This window comes from Varroa destructor, unplaced genomic scaffold, assembly GCF_002443255.2.
Source record: "Varroa destructor unplaced genomic scaffold, Vdes_3.0 BEIS01000006.1, whole genome shotgun sequence".
In the NCBI taxonomy this organism is placed as follows: domain Eukaryota; kingdom Metazoa; phylum Arthropoda; class Arachnida; order Mesostigmata; family Varroidae; genus Varroa; species Varroa destructor.
Genome location: NW_019211459.1, coordinates 32,136,069 through 32,154,330, shown reverse-complemented (window position 1 = coordinate 32,154,330; position 18,262 = coordinate 32,136,069). Strand labels below are relative to the sequence as shown.

The 18,262-nt window shown below is 39.9% G+C and overlaps 2 protein-coding genes across 6 annotated transcripts; one reads left to right on the top strand and one right to left on the bottom strand.

Moving 5' to 3' along the window:
• The first annotated feature begins 385 nt into the window (after positions 1-385).
• LOC111253184 (tetratricopeptide repeat protein 36) lies at positions 386-10,917 on the top strand. 4 transcript variants are annotated; one of them, XM_022812253.2, is made up of 5 exons: positions 2,370-2,504; positions 5,672-6,251; positions 7,344-7,461; positions 8,942-9,143; positions 9,998-10,917. In XM_022812253.2, exons 2-5 carry the CDS (start codon positions 6,247-6,249, stop codon positions 10,258-10,260), a joined length of 588 nt encoding a protein of 195 aa, XP_022667988.1. In that variant the 5' UTR covers positions 2,370-2,504; positions 5,672-6,246; the 3' UTR covers positions 10,261-10,917. The 4 variants fall into 4 exon arrangements, with proteins under 4 accessions (XP_086849084.1, XP_022667990.1, XP_022667988.1 ...); XM_086992958.1 differs by lacking the exons at positions 5,672-6,251; positions 7,344-7,461; positions 9,998-10,917 and adding exons at positions 386-526; positions 1,767-1,937 and having other exon boundaries at positions 2,373-2,504; positions 8,942-9,084; XM_022812255.2 differs by lacking the exons at positions 7,344-7,461; positions 8,942-9,143; positions 9,998-10,917 and adding exons at positions 386-526; positions 1,767-1,937 and having other exon boundaries at positions 2,373-2,504; positions 5,672-6,038.
• Positions 10,918-12,619: 1,702 nt separating this feature from the next.
• Zcchc7 (Zinc finger CCHC-type containing 7) lies at positions 12,620-16,314 on the bottom strand. Of its 2 annotated transcripts, none has more exons than XM_022812249.2 (6): positions 15,723-16,314; positions 15,169-15,284; positions 14,916-14,977; positions 14,213-14,362; positions 13,730-13,891; positions 12,620-13,358 (listed from the first exon to the last, which is right to left on the bottom strand). In XM_022812249.2, the coding sequence occupies exons 1-6, from the start codon at positions 16,312-16,314 to the stop codon at positions 12,821-12,823; spliced, it is 1,620 nt and encodes a 539-aa protein (XP_022667984.1). In that variant the 3' UTR covers positions 12,620-12,820. The 2 variants fall into 2 exon arrangements, with proteins under 2 accessions (XP_022667984.1, XP_022667985.1); XM_022812250.2 differs by having other exon boundaries at positions 13,077-13,358; positions 13,693-13,891.
• Positions 16,315-18,262: the final 1,948 nt, after the last annotated feature.

Genomic DNA, 18,262 nt, shown 5'->3' with positions numbered 1-18,262 from the left:
AAAAAGCACTTATACAACAAATATATGTATGGCAAAGATATAACTCATTCTAATTATGAGAGCTATTTATAACGACGTGCTTCGAATCAGCCTCGCAAGCCTGAGCTCCGAGGTTGTTGTCCAACTTAGACTGTATATAAGCAATATACAACAACACAAGCGCATCACCCATCTATATCCGATCAATGCTAATATCTTCACACTCTGCTCTGTTTAAAGTATCGTACAAGATCGGTCTTCCCAACATATTGGGCAATACTGCCAGTTGCAGAAATATGATAATGGCTAGTACTGTGAGGTCAAAGAAATTCATTGATACTCAAACGCCAATATGATAGTGCTTCGTATGGTTGAGCATAGTACCTAACTTTTGCTTTGGTAAAATATGTACATATCTTATGTGAATATATCGAAACGACGAAGCTCGACAGAAGTCAGTAATTTTTGCCAAAAATGCTGCTCCTTGGCTTTCTTCTCCCGGCAGCGGCGGCGCTTCTGCAATTTAGCGACACTTCGAACTGTTCAAGTGGGTCTCTATAACAAACAAACAAATGTATATTATTATTTTCTGCGATGTTGCCACATGGCATATGTGATGGGTATCTCTGTTTGCGGATGAGAGGATTACATTTTGAAAAGTTCTTATAATTTTCCCATAACTTACCCGTTGTGAAAATTAAACATTTTACATGCATCTGACCGCGCTTGCCCTTAAGCGCTTCGCTTGTGTAATAAATTATATTAAATATTAGAAATCAGATATATATATATATATATATATATATATATATATATATATAATATATATATATACATTGTTAGCGAAGTAAAGCTTGACTTGATCTTGGAAGCCATCTTGTTTACATTATTGTGTAACTAAATGCCTCCGGTAAGCTTCAGCAGACGAACTAAAGAGCAGCCTCAGATACGCGAACTACTTTCTCTGATGGCCCACGTTCAAGTCAATACACACGTTTGAAGATGTCTTGGTCACACACTGGTGGAAGAAATTGAGGGCGAAGGGGTAATTAGCGTTGTGCGGGGGATATAAACAATGTCCGCTTTTGAAATTAAATCAGTGCGTTTTTACAATTTGTTTTAGCCACTCGACAGGGGCTAAATGTGGTCAATGGCACCTAAATTTATCTACAGACTGAATATTGCGCTTACGAATATACGCTGTCTCTTGTAGAGACGTAATGACGTCACAGCACGTATATTGCGTTAAGTAAATCTGACTAAAGGCTGCGTCTTTACTTCGTTGCCCACTTAACATGGAGATTAATTACGACCTGCGATACTTCTTTCATCTTCAAAATGAAGAAATCTCTTTAATCAGATATTAAGTCACGCGTTAACCTTAACCAGTTACTTCTGAATGAAACTTCTCTTGTGATTGATAATCTCGACATTTTTGAAAAACCGTAAACACTAAAGTATATGACTTAGTAAAGAATAGGTAATGCAATAATTAGCGAGGTTTTTGAAACGTGTTTGTGTGTGGTGAATACTAAAGTGGCAAATACATTTTTCTCTCTGAAAATGGACATTATGGCCGCCTTCTAATGCATAACAACGTTGATCCAAATACAAGCACATCACTAATATCTGAATGGCTGAAAGCCTCGCTGAAAATTTTCCAGTTGACGGATCCGTGGACAAAACTTCAATATTGAAAACTCCGAATAAACGCTTTTCAAATCGACATTTATCGGATGTTACTGTTAGCTAAAGTAAGCTTTGTTTTTACTTTAATATGTCCACAGAATACGGCGGTCTTTATGAATTGGTTACTCGCATCGGCGTTGTTGAGCTTAGTATTCATAAAAACGCTTTTTGTATAGAAAAATGCCCATCGGTGCCGCAAATCCAAAACTTGGACTCCCAGCCCACGGTGGAATCCGCCAGTATCACCACGGCGCGCTGCGGTTTACAAGGTTAGCATTAAAATGTCTTTGACTTATGGTTTTCAACGCTACTACGTTAAACGTTTCATAGAAATAATGTGCTATTTGTTCTGGCTAAATATGCCAAAGGTACGGGTCGACTATTCGGGTTGTACGGCCCTTCACATAGGTTTATGCAGACGATTCATGCGGATTGTGGGCCGGACAGTCCATGAATCAACAAACAGAAATTTGTTTTATGCAATGAGATATGGAGCACAGTAACGATTCACTCACCTGATGTTGGCTATCGAGTTTTATTAGCACAATGGAACACTCGGTAGTATTTTCTGTAAAAAGGCGTAAAGACAATAGATATATGGTTGGGTTGACGTAATGATTACGTAAGAGGAAACTTTTTCCTAACGGAATAACAGCGATATGCAAAAATGGTGGTGTATTAGTAATGATTATGTCTGCGTAAAGCTACGGGGTCAGGTTATGCCGCAATCCTCACCTGCACTTACCACAACGCGACGGGTCATGAGATCAAGGTGGCGCACTCATTCCCGCAGTTCCGAGAGTGGGCGAAAGAAGATCCTCGCTGTGTATTGGAAGGCAAGTGAGACGGTTTTATCATTCAAACCATTTTTTCATTTCAATATTAGACCATCGCAAGTCATGGTGTCAATCAAATTTTATTCATCTCCGCTAGTAGTAGTAAAAAAAAAGTATAGGACCTTGATATCCCAATATCAGAAAGAGTTTGCACACGATTAAAACAATTTGCGTCATATAATATATACAAGTCTGGTTGGATTTATAAAATTAATTTGAGATTTACCAGATGTCCTAAATGATACTTCGAGGTACTAAACAACATGATCTCAGTCACGATTTCTCCTCATGTGGAGCATGTACATGCATCGTCAGGCTCGTGGAAACTGCAGAGTTCGGTGGAATCCATGCACGGCAAAGCAATAACATGTCTATTTAAACGGTTCGTCTTTTTTCACTTGTTGTTCCTCATCGTACTCGAAGCAAAGAAATTCCCATCAATCTCTGCGAATTTTTACTCTTAGTTTCTTAAGTCCATCTTGAAAGCTTCCGTTGACAGAGCGACGACGAAGGTCTTCGTGCAGCGGTGGCGACTCGGCTGAGAGACACCACGCGGTTTTCGTTCCCTATGTAGCCCAAGTACTCTTTGGAGGAACGAAGCTTCGAAGCGATTTAATTTAAGCTTTTCCCAAATGACGCGTATCCCATACATTACGATCCCTAAAATGTCAGTCACCGCTGTCCTTGCCTTTTTTAAAAACTTAATATCTTCATCTGAGTCAGGTTTATGGTTAGTCACATATCTGCGTGGGGGCGGGCTAGAGCATGTTGCACTCGGAACCTGTTTGACCATAAATCGCCTGCATAAAGGGTGACAAATTCGCTCAGCCGTTTTATTTTTATCAGGAAGGACTTTCAGCAAGATAGAGAAGAACAGTGAGTCAGCGCGGTTGTCTATGTGAAGGGCGAGAGCTTGTTTGCTTTTTCATTGATGACTACTTTCTTATTATGTAGACGAGTAGCTTGAACATATTCATGAAAAAATCTACCTTGGCTAGCGTGAGAAAAGCCTTGTCTTTGAATGCCAAGTCGAAGGCTGCCTTGATGTCGACGAACACCGCAAATAGCGGAGTGCGTGACGTTGTCCACGCTCTCTTGACGTCATCCACAATGAGCATACACATTTTTTCTGTGGAGCGCTTTTTTTAGAACTCATGTTGCTTTGTTAAGTTAAATGTGTACTCGTCCCAAGTAATCGCTGAATCTCTTATCCGCAAGCGGGAAAGCAGCTTATACCACTTTTCCTCGTTGTCCCGCCTCATGATAACAACGCAATTATATTACCCTTTAGAAATCAATAACAGAGTAGCACCTCCGGCTGGGAGTGTACTACTACGTAGACATCTATTAAATGGTGCTGTCCGGCCCAATGGCGAGAACGACGGTGCTTTTGACGACGGTGCAAAATGACGGTTTAAAATGCCTGTTTCAAACTTCATCTGAACTGATCCCTTTCTTATTGAGCAGACTCGCAGGACTTTATATCAGTTCCCGCACCATGAGACCTTGTTGAATGGTACCGCGTCACATTGAGATCCCCTCTTTTCATACGGCGGCGAAAACCGCGCTGCCGTATCGTATTCCTTGACGCAAGCATCTCCGTAAAGTGATTTATGAGGGACGAGGAGCTAATTGTTAAAACCTCTGAACTGCCGTGGTGCACTAGCCTTTTCTGTGACTGACATTCTGCATTGGCGATCAAATCAATCTCCAGCCATTCAAGTTGTCAGAATTTATAATGCATACATTTTTCGACTGATGGTCTTAAAAACGGGGCCTAAAAAATAGGCTCGGACTATACTTCGATCATACAACTGAAGACCATCTAACTCTTTCGGGCAAAGCGGCAACGATAGTTGGACGTTTCAGGGAAGAACGAAAAGACTACTGTACAGTGGAGAGTTTCAGCCAGATGCTTCGCATAGGTTTCGGCATTTACCATGTCATGTACGGGGCCATGGTATCCTGGCAACAAGGAAAAATACAGCCACGCTTATGCCACTTGCTTTTACAGATCTAAAGGTTACTGGAAAATATATTCCGATTTTTTAAATATCGTATCAGCCCTGGTATACGTTTGTTTTTACACTTTATTAACCTCATAAAGCTTGTAAAGAACACTTTGCATACAGATGGAATATAGACACAAGTTTCTGTTAAAATGTATTTGATAAATGAGACTATCGTTTACCTATTGGGTAATGTAAGAAATAATTTCAGCAGCTTTTAAGCCTCGCTATCCGCACATTTTGTTCATACGTTTGTTATGGAACTAAGTACCATACTTCTGTGGACTGTTGTGCTGTTTCTGCAGTGATGACATTTGGCAGTTCGGTGGCACTAACTTTCTGTGCGAGCAAAATTTGGGACGAAGAAGCTATCTATCCAACAGTGCATTCACTCTCCAGTGTTATCCCACAGCTCTGGGTAATTTGTAGTAAACACAACAAGGGATTGCAAGCGGGATTAAAAATAAATTGACAGTATATGATGACATTTGTTAATTTTTTAATTTAATAATTAAAAAGAAAATAATAACTGATTTGAAAATCATACTCTGGCCATCCACAAAAAGCTGACGTAGTGGGAAGTATAAAGAATTTTTTGGATTTCGTATCCTAAAAATATAAATTTACTCAAAACGAATTTGCACAATGTCTTATTTACTTTCATTAAATTTGAGATTTAACGGTCAAAGTTGTCGTTTTAACTTAGATCCGTTTTGCCTGTTTTACCAGTTAGTTTAGAAACAATATCCGGCAAAAACCGGATGCCAGATTTAAGAAGATCATACTTTGTGTGCACTATGCGTATATATATATATATATTATAGTAGTATAGGAGTTCTCTTCATAGGAGTTATATATATATATATATATATATACATATACAAGAAAGCCTTAGCTTTCGAAAACTAAGGCTTTCTTGAGAAAAGCGCTAAGGTTAAATAATTCAACGATAATAATACATGAACATGCTATGCAACTTTTTACGTAAGCATTGTCGCATGTAGACAAAACCGAAGTGAAGAAAATCTGTGCCGCCTGCACGCTTTAAAAACTTAATAAAGTTTTCGCAGTTAGTCTTAAGGTTTAACAAAAAGCGTGAGTTACTTCTTGGCCCTAACGTGATCCCTGTTTCCTTTAACTTGTTCTATCCTGTTGCAGGATCACTGATTACGAAATATTCAATGTTTTCGATATGGCTCGTCCTAAAAGTAGGAATTGTCATTTTTATAAGCACAGTTTTTCTGGCTATTTGCTGCCTTGGATGCTGCTGTGGTTGGTGCTGCTGTCGATAAAGCCCTGCTGTGGACTTCGGCCTATCTGGACTTGGAGATCGCGCATTGCGTGGCCGATACCAACAGCATTTGTCTACGAAAAGAATTATCACAGGCTTGAACGGCCACGTCAAGGGGGAACACACATCGATAGCCAGGCGCAGTTGATAACGATAACCGTCGCATTAAATACTTAATTGAAGCTATAATCAAAAGCAAACTAACAAAATAAAAGCAGCGCTTATAATATGCGATTTAAGCTGAGCTTTGTATTTGGCTAGATGCATCATGATCCCTACCGACAGGCAATATCTCGCGTGACTGGTTTATTTTTGGGCCCTTGGCCTGAGAAACTCGTGATGCGAATTTCGTTCAACAGAGGATTTGCTGCGAACATTCGATGACAAACATTCTAAAAACTAACAGGCTGCATCATTGAATCAGAGGATGCCTTAACACGTAATGAAGTTAGTTCTATTTTTAAAGCGCATTTGCATTTCTAGTTCTCATGAATAAAATGACAATGACTTTGAGTTGAAGATCTTGTTAGAAGGTTCTGGGAGAAAACTGTTTTGAGGAGCCCGTTCCCAAGGCAGTTCCCGTAGTCAACCCTATAATTCGATCTATTATCTATATAATGTGAACACATTTTCTTGTACCTACTTGGTATCGAACCTCTTTTGAAAAACACGACATAAACTGGCAGTTTCTCAACTTAATAGTGTACGGCAGTAAGGACAATTTGAAAAATAGAGTCAAGGTTGAAAAGACACGAAATACGAGAGTGAAAAGGGCTCGGTTTTTCACTTGCTTCACGCACAATCATCTCTCATCGAGGCATCTCCAACCAAATATTTATATGGTACATTCTGATTGCATACAAATGGAACGTTCTCGCTTTTTGCATGTGAAGTTAAATAAAGACATACAATACTTTGACTAACTACTTGATGAAGTTCGAATTAAAACGTATTTTGTTATTCAAAAAATTTGTCGCACTACAGATTTATAAGTAATAAAAGGCTTGGGGTGCTTCGTCAGAATCATACCTAATGGCAAAGTGATCGTGAAGAAGCCTACAGCGCTAAACTCAAATAGTAGTTATTCAGCAAGGACAATCTGCACTGAAGCTACACTTCATTCAGCTGCTTAAAATAACTCTGCGAATTGACCATCTTATTACGAGTTACATTAAATTATTTTTAGGTATGGCTGCCGATACGTTGCCTATATTTCGATATTCTTCACTCATTTGTGGAAATTAAATAGCGTTATCACTGTACCCTTTGAGTAATTGGAATCAAGTACTTATTCATCTGAGCTTCACTTAGGCCTTCGGTGATATGAAATGGAGAATGTCTTCATTTTTCTTTTTCTCTAAAAAAAAATAATGTACATTTTTTACCAGTGTTAGTTGTTATTTTCTACACGATTCATAGAAACTATATTCATTAAAAAAGAATTCACTTTTTTGCTTGATATTGTATCTCCGATAACTGCTTCATTTTCTTAACTTTTAATTACATATCGTTATAATTGTGTTTCGTTTGTATCTCAAGTCGCGTCTCAGTCGAGGGTAAAAAAGAGGGTCACAGCGTCATCCTAGCGGTGGTGATCTTGATTTCCCTTATCGATGTGCGGCATCTGGGTGAGCGAATTACGAAAGTTATCTGGAAGGTGAGGACGTGTTGTAGAGATATTCTGGTATTTTTTGTTACCACCAAATGCATGCGAATAGCGCGAATTGCATTAGCATCACTGGAGTTTATTGCCGATACGGGTACCTAAAAGGGTGTAAACCAGAAAAAGTTAAGTAAGCCAGAAGCTACAGATTTTCAACAAAATGTCTTGCCCCAATGACCAAGCTGTTCTAGAGGCCCTGTTCAATCCGTTATTAGCCGAAGTCCCTGTTGAGGTGAGTGCAAATACTTTCTGGAAGAAAGAGACGTGTGTGCAACTTGAAACCCTTGTTCTGTCTTGTTCATATTGCATATTTTACCGAATGTAGGTAAGTTCGAAGCTAGACAAAGTCTCTATTTTAGTAATTGTATTTGTTTATTTACTCTGCATATGAGTCGGGTACACTTTTGTCGTATTTACCTACATTTTCTCGCTAATACGTCCTCAGTATCGTCAACTTATAAAACGAGGAGGGGCTAGTTCAATTTTCCAACAGGTGAAGCATAAAATAGTGTGCATAATAATCAAGACCCGAAAGAAGGCTCTCCTTGCCCACTATGCGCAACGCAAGAACGGTCCCCATTAAGAATGTGTGTTAGAACAGCAGGGTTGTGTAAGACGGAGTTAGCCTATCGCAAAACGGCTCAATACCTATTTTCGATGTTTGTTCTGAAATAGTCAACTAGTAGCTTCACACATGTAAGTACACGAGAAATGCTGCTAGTTTTCACATCGCGGACATCAAAATACGGCGAACAGCTTGTGTTTAGCGTAGCAAAGTACGTATACTCTTGAAGGAGAGACTACGTTGCGAGAGTTATTATTCTATTGCAATGCAAAGGACAAACAGAATTTGGGTACATTAGAACTGTTGGCTTCCATAAACGCTTGTAAAGTTCTGCAGGGTACTTGGGGCACTACATTACAATCTCACTTTACATCAATGCAGCTTAAGTAGGCGATACAATTTCAACGCAAGCCGAACAATGAATTCAACTCAGTGTACTTTCGCTGTTCAGTCCCTGGTGGAGGCGCGATTCTATTAATAGAAAATGTCTGTAAAAGAGAAAAAAAAACAGGTTAGAAATGAGGTTATTTTTGTCTACTAATAAAAGCACATATGAATCCTAGTTGCTTGTAAACCTTGATGTGACCCGCCTTACTTACTCATGGATTCATTATTTCACAGCGTCAACGCTGTTACTTTACTTTCATTGGAATACAGTGTTCAACGCAGATTTATCAAATTACATCTGGGTGCTAAATATGTGGGAAGCTGATAACGTAGTAATTGCTTTTTTCATCTAGTCACGTAGTTCATGCGATGTAAGCTGATGGTCGCATCGAGCCAATCGCTCGCTAGCTATACTGGTCGACTTCTGACAACGATCATTCACATCTGTGCTTGTTGCATTATTTTGGTAATCCATTAATCGTGCTAAGAAAGAACTGATTAGTGATTTCTCAAACTTTACAGATCCATGAGGAGGATTCTGCAGAAGATGCATGGACTCCTTTTGATGAAGAGGCTCGGGCGGTAGCTGTTGCCGAAGCTGGTTTGTACAATGAAGCGCATCAACTGCTCAGCGATCTGTTAAATCGCTCAACGTCTGACAATGAAAGGGCAGCGCTTCTCAATGACAGGGCACAAGTGAGCAGGCTTCTTGGAAACTTAACAGGTAACTATTGTGCTAATTAAAAGTACCCATTTTGTTTTTAGTCAAATCCTACGGAAATCGGAGCCTTGTATATATAACACGGCGGTCTTCCTATTCAGCAAGAAGTAGGTTTGGTCTCGCGAGTAATCTTGCCCATATCGAGAAAAATCTCTTCAGAACGCTCATTCGCAGCGTATTTGGATGAAACGACTCCCGACACCGACTGTCTCCACGTACGACCAGGATTCGATCAAATTTATTGTCAGTATTAGTTATCACAATGTTTAGAACTGGCTTTTTATAAAATACTGGGAAAATAAATTTGCTTCCATAACGCTAACTAGAAAATATTACCAGTTCGAGTACTCCGATTCTGAAAATAAATTTTACATGGATGACTGATATCTTCATGTTTATCGGGGTAACGGGATTCATTTCTAAAAGTAACAGTTGAGATAAACTTTATAGGTAAGACCACAGTTTCGTCGAAATGTAATTTTCCAAGATACCAATGTAGGTAGACCTTTCATATTGTTGTCTGAGCAAATTTCTAATTTGCGTGCCCAACGGCTTTTCTACAAGAGACAGCGTTAGAGAAGCGCTGCTCTGCTGCAAGCCTGCCTGCCAGTGCTTCTCGATTCGTACCTATATTATGTTACCTAATTTTATGCGTGTAGATTTTTTTTGTACATAAGTGGACCTGCACAAAACGGTATTTCTTGTTGCCAAAATAATTTATTTTGGCCATATTTTGACAACCTCCCAAATCGAATTTCTTTTCGAATTCGTAATTTCTTCTAGCAAGAACGAAAGACATTTTATAAAATACCTATTTTTCATATCAGCCATATCAAGTCAGTACCTTTACCTTGTAGATGCAACAGAGGACCTCGACGCCGTCTTAGCACTGGGGGTCAACCGGAGAGCGCAACGTCAGGCATTGACCCAGAAGGCTCTTATTGAACGTGTTTCAGGACGTCGTGAAACTGCCAAAGCCTTTCTAGAACGAGCTGCAACGATGGGCTCGAGATTTGCACGTGCACAAATAGAAGCTGAACCTACGAATCCATATGCGAGGCTGTGCAATGCGATGGTGAAAAAAATGTTTGAAGAACTAAAAGCCGGCTTCAGTTCATAAATGCTATGAAACCAGTAATTCCAATGAACTTTGGGCACTACAGCTTGTGTTCCCCAAAGTTTTATTCACGGCTATATTCATAGTGGGAACCATTACTGACTTAGTATTAGTACATTTTTAATTCGACGACAAGAGTACACGCTCGCGAAAAAGCCCGCTGCGTTTATCAATGAAATGTAAGCATCTTTGACTCGGCTGGCACGGTGTTGAATTTGGTGCTGTTTCTGTATAAAAAGACAAAAGGATGACAAATAGTACGATGATATATTACGATACTCGATAGACTGAAGTGGTCTTGAAAACTATTTTTGCTGTATTTTTTTAGACCTCACAGCGCTTGCTTTGTTAAGTCCTATTCATCAGCCAGTGTAGCCTACCAGCCACTCGTCCGTTATTTTGTGGAGGAGTCTCTCAGTGTACTAAGTGGAGCATGAGTTAAGATTTTATTATATTTTCAAGGCGTGACTTTCCACCTGAAAGAACTCTGAAAGCAATTTCTCCTTTCCTTTACTATGAGACAGTATTAAGTTAAACTGGCCAATGCCCTTACCCTCTCACATTGCCAACAAATCAAAATCAGGAAGTTTTTAACTAATTCAGAACCAGCAACTTCTCCAGTATGTATTCTCTCTTTAAATAAAGGCATATGAAAATTGATTTATAATTCAGTACTAGCGAAACACATGGTCAAAATTAATAATTGATACCTACACACAACTTCGCGAATTAGACTTCTGAGTTAATTTGAAGCTGACGAACTTTACCTTTTTGTACGAAAACGTTTCATTTTTATTTCCGCCCTGAGATAAAGGGTGCAGTTCCTTCCTACAGAATCTAATAGTCTAAATCTTTCTCGGTTTTAAATTTATTCCTGTATCGCGGTACAGTTTTGAAATTTACCGATGGGAAAGAAGAGCCCTGACTGTATGCTGAAGAAGCACGTTTGTTTTAGCGAAATTTCGACTCAAGTTAATTTTAGAGGATCGCTATGGCATGTCTAAATCAGAAACTTTTGTTATTTCCGCTGTCGCAAAGCTATCTAATACAATAATTTCACAACGTGTCTATTTCGCAAGAAAGCGTACTCATTATCCTGTCAAAATTCTGGTTAGGGGCATCCTCATTCAAAGATAGTCACAGAAATAGTCCCATTGATTCGATAGTATCACAAGGTCCTCTGTTGGGATTGAAAAGATCAATAACTAAGCCATCTATCTACTCTGCGTATAAACCCAAATCTTTTTTACTCAGACAAATCTTAAAAAAAAAAAACAAAGGCAGTTCTATCTTAAACATTTCGATCATCATGAATATAAGTGACGAGGGTATCTTCGGCACTGTTCGAGGCCTAGTGATCGTAAGGGATCTTCAACCCACTAAGTTTAAGAGCATACAAGATAACAGTAATGATAAGCAAGCCAAAAACTTACTATGTATCTCAAAACGACGAACAGAACTACAACTTAATACCGTAACGTGAATACCTAACGATAACAAACAGGCCAGCTGAAACCCTAATTGTTAACGATGAACATTATGGCCTCCTGGCACTGGTAGCATTTTCCCCCAGAAAATATCTCTTTCTTCCTTGTCAAGTCTCTCACGACCTGATAAAGCCTCAGGTGGTGCCAGTCTTTGTACAAAAGTTCACAAGCTCTACACCATTGCATTTGGCCTTTTCATGTTTTAGGTTATTCCCTTGTTTTATCGTTATTTGCCCCCGCCCTAATTCATAAGTATCGTGTGTCAATAAATTAATGAGTTGTACATGCGCACGAATTTCTCACCCAAGTAAGATGTCGAGACTCGAACACGCTTCTGGTACAGAAGTGCTTCGTGGTTCCAGCCTTCTTAACGCCTCAGCAAGTTTTACATTTTCTTTTCTTTCAGCCTTATAAAAGCTTCTCGAACTTGGTTGGTTGGGGGGAACTAAAATATTTACAACGACAGCTAACGTCTAACGCTTGTGTTCAACATACAGCTCTTAAAATAAGGATAACGGCGTGGCTGTCGTAAGGACTCCTTTACGCTTTTATAGCTGTCTTTAAGACAGCTAACATGAATCTAAAGTAATAATATAGCGTTGTGATCGAAAACCTGTTTTCATTGTTGAATCTCTACAGGAGAGCATGAGTGGTGAACGCCATATCTAGTTGTGGTCATGCTCATGAGACATATTTGAATCTACAACTTGAAAGTAATCGCAAACATTTTTAGAGTTAGATAATTAACATTTTGAATATAGTATATATTGAGATGTTTTTAATACGTAGCCTAGAAGCTTTCAGGCAGAACTAAAGAGAAACTATCGATACGTAAACACACCGTAGTTCTAAAATATTACATTAAAAAAACATGATTCATAATTTGCAATTGAGTCTTTGTTATTAACCCTTGACAATGACCGTGTTACGCTTACGTTGCCAATCCCGTGCGTATAACCTGCTAAACAGTTATCACCGTGAGCATTAACAATGGCTGTTATGGTTAAGGAAACTACTGCAACGTATTAAACATGTTTCATATACATTATTATAATTTTCATTTGTGCATTTCAGCGTCACAACGGCAAAAAGTTTTTCCGAGCTTTCTGGAATTTCATACGACATTGAAATCGGCTATCGTCCAAAAACTCGTTTCTGTTTATCATTTTCTCCAGACGCCGTCGCTCCTTACGACGATTTATTGGCCTTTCTGTTATGTATTTGTCGTAATGCTGATTATAAAATCGAATTTTGCCTTCTCTCCAAGTACGCTTTTCGGCCTTTTGAAATGATGGCATGCCCTGAATTGCTTGTTTGGTTTTAGCTTTCTGAGGGCTTGTGTTTTTTTTTTGGCGGTTCTTTTTCGGTAACTTGGACGGTATTAATATCTCTCCACCTATAGGCCACGGGCCTGGTCGATGGCTTGTTCTTGGCGGATTCTTGTAATCGATTACTTCGCGCACAGGAGCTTTCGGGCGGTCCTTTTTCCATGAAGGACATGCTGTCGCGGTGTGCCCTTTTGAACCACAATTCGGACAAAAAACACGATCTGTGGGAAGAGTGACTCGCCTATTGGGAACAACTGGGGGTCCCGCTTTTGTTGTTCGATGATACCTGTATATCCAAGACAATTCATTCATAATAAACAGCGAAATGATAAAAGAAATCAACTAAGTGATACCAGAGATCCACGCGTAATGCTCATAATAATCTAAACCTCAATCAAATAATTTCTCAGATAAAACAATCGAATAACGACGTACAATCAAGTATATGATTTTTCTAAATATATTTTGTGCCCTGACTCGAGTTTTAAAACTTGCAACTTGAGGAAATTACGCCATCCGCAGTAAAACAGTACAGCTAATACGTCTCGAATAGTCAAGGGTGGATAGCTGCTAATCTTAGTTAAGCTATTTTAAGATTACAATAAAGCAACTACAATCACCGTAACACACGTCCCCTTTAAATGAAATAACTTCAACCTTCTCCAGTAGTCTGGACAACTACTTCCGAGCTCCGCGTGCCTTCCGTGACCTAATTGTTTGCAGTCAAGACATCGTGTAGTAAGAAGTTGTTCGGCCAAAGGACATTGCTCTGATAGATGTCCAGCGAGTTTGCAGGCAGAACACACAAGCTGTTTGCACCTGCGTCTCAAAGTGAGAGAAAATAAAATACGAAATCATGTGAACATTTATTAGTTGTCATCATTTTGTCAAGGATTTTGTGAAGGAAGGAACTTGAAAATCATTCCTTACCTATAATCTTAGTGGGATTGCTAACAATAGTTCTCTCGTCGGAAAAATACGCTAGATGCAATATGCATCTAAACGATAAACGTATATTCACATGAGTAAAGAATAATCAAAACCGACTATTAAATATATATATGTCTTTAAGTAAGGACACAGAAATGTGATCGAACTAATTTTTCCTGGATTGTTGCATATAGCTGATATTATGCTCACCTGGTAATTCTGTGAGACTCGCCACAACAGAAACAAGTGTTTCGAATTCGCTGCGTGCATCTATATTTTGTGTGGCCAGGTTGACGGCAATTTGCACATTCTAACTCGCTCATAAATCGAAATTTCTTACGCGCCGCGTTAAGCACGCACCTATTGTATAGAAAATAAGAAAGCATCATCAAAACAGTTAACAAAATAGGCACTCGATTTAATCAATCCTAAGGTGACAATTTGAAGACCAATGTTCTTTTTTAAATTACACTATAAGGTAAAAGCGATTCGTTGTAGCTGTGCGATTCTTGCGTCAAGTTTAATATCCAACACCTTCATGGATAAAATTAAAACAGATATTATTGACTTTTCGAGTGAAGGCCGCAGTTCCTACTTAGGGTTTATAATACACATTTTTATTATTGTATGAACCGAAACGAATATTGCCCATATAGAACAGTTCACTCACACAGAGCTCTGATTTTTCTTTTATTTTTTTACAGTTCTACCACCCCTCTGGAAATGATGACTCTTATGAAAGGTCTTCTTCTACGCTAAAATTGCAAATTAGTTGTACTTATAGATTCCGAATTTAGCAATTTGTTTAAACGCATATATAACGCAAACTTTTAAATATCGTTCAAAATTTCAGCTGTTTATTACTGGGATGGCAGTAGCGACATCTATTGACCTGACAGTTTGAAAAACTTGCCTGTCTTCGTCGATGATGTACCACGGGTCTTGCGCACACTTATCGTAAGTCCGCTTTCTACCCTGTAAAAATGCAAAATTTAAAGCTAGTAAGATAAACGTATCACTAAGCAAAATCGATTGGTAGATGCGCATGCACTACATAACACTTTGCATAGACGTTATGTTGACTTTATCTTCCGATATTAATTTCAACTGTTCATAGATTCGCCTACGTTAGTTCTTATGCTAATTGTTATTCTTATTGTACTTACTCGAGGCGCATCATTGCCTATTTGATTCAATGGCACGTAATATCGGCTTGTCTTGGAAACGGTTGATCTATTAAGTGAAAGTATTTTGGAACGATCTGTGCTCTCTTGGTCAGAGTCTGAAAACGTAAACAACATTAAAATAAAAGGGACCATTTTGAGTCTTCAAATTTACTCGAGCAGTGACAACTTCAACAAAGAGCGTTCGATTGCGCCACACTATAGAGTATTTGGATGAAATTGTGCAGATGCTGTTATATATTTGCTTAGCAGCATCTGACGGCACTGACATAACTTATTGAATAAACCTACTGTTTTATCGAAATTAAATCTGCCGTTATATCCTTGGGTTAAATTTAGTTTCCATTCTTAGCTTTCGAGAAAAATAAAGGTTCCTTTTAGCCCAACGTATACTGTGGTAAACAGCCATTATTTTATTATGCTATATTATAGATGAGCAAATAATATATTACAGATAATCCGACAAAATTGTTTTTCTTTTGTACTTATGCTATCTGAGCCAGATACTTAATGAAACTGCAATACGTTCCAGTTACCTTGAAAGAATTGTCGATATGTTGAATTACTTGCGAATCGTTCGGTAGCTTGAGCAGCAACAACCCGAGTATTTGAGCCAGAGCGTTGCAAATCTGTACTTGCCTTGACGGCATCATCCCAAATGCTCAGCTTTGAAGCTAATTTCTTACCAGATTGCTCTTTGTTAGATTTCTTGTCATATTTGGCAGCGATACCTTCATCTTCAGAGTCAAACTCCCTTGGGGTGTCCTGCATTTGTAACTTCCTTGCACTTGTTCGCCGTCGTTTCACATTAGGCACCTGTGAATCCGCGCACTGTGTGGTTTTCCGTTTCATCCGATTATTAGTGGTTAACAAGAACTGGCCCAATTTGGCGGGAGTCGATTTGCGCTTCAATGACTGCTTGCTTTTAGTTGCGGCGCGAGTGGACGATAGAGCAACACCATTTTTATAAGACCAGTTTGAGATTGGGGTAACGTTGTCTCTTCCATCTTCCGGGTTCTGCCCCGCCGAATTAAAGTTATTGAAGAATGCAGAAATGTATAATTCGTGGGCAGTTTGCTCGTCGCACTCATCTGATCTATAGTCGAGATCGCAGATCGACGTATGCATCACCCCGCGCACTGATCGGTTACTAGCTGATCAAAATTATTTGATATTATAATGAAGTGAAAAACTTTCGCACATTCCTAGAGTTGATGTCACTCATAGTTTCATCGTAAAAACAATCATATAAACGTCGAAAGAGTGATTGCACTAACTAGCACATCCTTTAACATTCGGTCAAGCACATGGCACCGACCAGTCAAAACAGAACGTTCTGGTGTTTGGTCAGATCACCAACCAGCCCCCTAGGGGTCACCCGGAAGTGATTCTACTGTGACGCGTTTTCCGTGGTTAATTTTTGCTAAGATCCAGCTTTACTATGAACTATAATAGCGTTCTCCGCCCATAATATGTCGCACTTGAGTATCTCTTTTAAGAGTTGCGCTCAAGTTATGTTCCTGTTTACAAAATTACAGTCATTATTGACGCTTGCCCAAAAACTATCACACCAGGAAACCTCTACACGTGTGTACAATACAGGAAGGTTACTTGAATAGCGGTTATGGTCGAATCGTTTGAAAATTCAGTACAGGTGGCGTGTAATTGCGATACGCTCCAGCTGTCATTATCTAGTCTACGATCAAGTAAACAAGTAGCGCTCAGCTCTGCGCGAAACGAAGTTTTTATGAGTCTACTTCCGGGTGGGCACAGATTTCAACTCTGATCCCAGTTTCGATTTCGCTAAAGGCATCGTCTGCTCGATTGTTTGTTGCTACAGTTCGTCTCCCAAGCGCAGCGGCTGACCAGTAGCGACTGGCTGCTATCACAGACAGCTGAATAAAGAGACAGGAAAGAGCCCACCACAACCGTTGTTTTCATACAGGAGACGATCAGTCACAATACTGCCAGTTAAAGCAGCAACAGCTGTGTGTAAATGAGCGAGTTAGGTCATCGGAGCACTTTAATGGCACTTACTTATGTAGAATATTGCGGTGTCAGCAGCAGCCATTATTTGATCGCGGCCGGCTGGGTGGGGGTGCGAGACGACAACAGTATATAGTCTCATAGTAAAGCCCACTGCCATATAGGAGTCCTTTCTCAGCCCCTCATTCTTCTCAGGGTCGGCGACTTGGTGAAGGGCCAAGTTGTTTTGTATTTGCCGTACGTACGTCCGTGATGAAGACTCCCAACGAGGTAATCCTTAGACAACGGCCCCCATCAAGCGACAGGGGCCTCGACTGTTTTAGTGGTGTGTGAAAACCAAGACGCCGTACTGTGGTGATGCGACGATATTCGAGAGAACGCAGACAGCAAAGAGCACCAGCAGCAGTACCAACAGCTGCAACAGCAGGCAGAACCCGATCAGATCAGCACACGGCTCTCTCCCAAGGCGAGAACCCATCCGAAGTGTCAAATCGAACAGGCAAAGTTAGCTCTGAATCCATCAACTGTTTAAGGAAGAAGCCCATATTTGCCCAATTCCAGGTGATGCCGGTACAGGAACAGTGAAATCTGGAAACAGCGCAGATGACGATTATGTTCAGCGTAAGCTAGAGACTGTATACGGACGGTTGGATCGAGTCAGTGCAGCACTAAGCGGCACTCGAAAGCGTCGATGTTGTGTGCGTGTGGGACTCGGGTACACTCCCGGCCGCCGAGAGACATGGCGTTCAGTAAAGGTGGGCGCTCCGAGCAGTCATCTGTAGTAGAGGTAATAATACACTGACGGACTGCGGCGTGGAGCGCACACGGGTGGGAACGGCAAGCCTAGCGGGCGCAGTTTGTTTGTGCTTGGTGATGATAATACGAAGAGAATAAAAAGCATATGTATTAAACAGTAATTCATTTGGATCATGGAAATCGGTCCGCCATGGCTGAAGAGATGGTCGTTTGAGTGAAAGTGTTGTGAGGCACACTCGTACAGTTGATGATATAACACAGTGGATTATCAATAGCACCAGTGAAATCAGCCTGCTTCGTCGGTCAATTATACTATTATTACTACAAACAGCAT

Bases quoted from the DNA above. Each gene is read 5' to 3' on its own strand.
- LOC111253184 (XM_022812253.2), top strand. The intron at 7,462-8,941 runs GTGAGGACGTGT...CAAACTTTACAG, and splicing joins TTACGAAAGTTATCTGGAAG to ATCCATGAGGAGGATTCTGC. The intron at 9,144-9,997 runs GTAACTATTGTG...TTTACCTTGTAG, and splicing joins GCTTCTTGGAAACTTAACAG to ATGCAACAGAGGACCTCGAC.
- Zcchc7 (XM_022812249.2), bottom strand. From the start codon at position 16,314: ATGCATACGTCGATCTGCGATCTCGACTATAGATCAGATGAGTGCGAC. The intron at 14,978-15,168 runs GTAAGTACAATA...GCATTTTTACAG, and splicing joins TAGGCAATGATGCGCCTCGA to GGTAGAAAGCGGACTTACGA. The intron at 14,363-14,915 runs GCAAGTTTTTCA...TCTATACAATAG, and splicing joins TACATCATCGACGAAGACAG to GTGCGTGCTTAACGCGGCGC.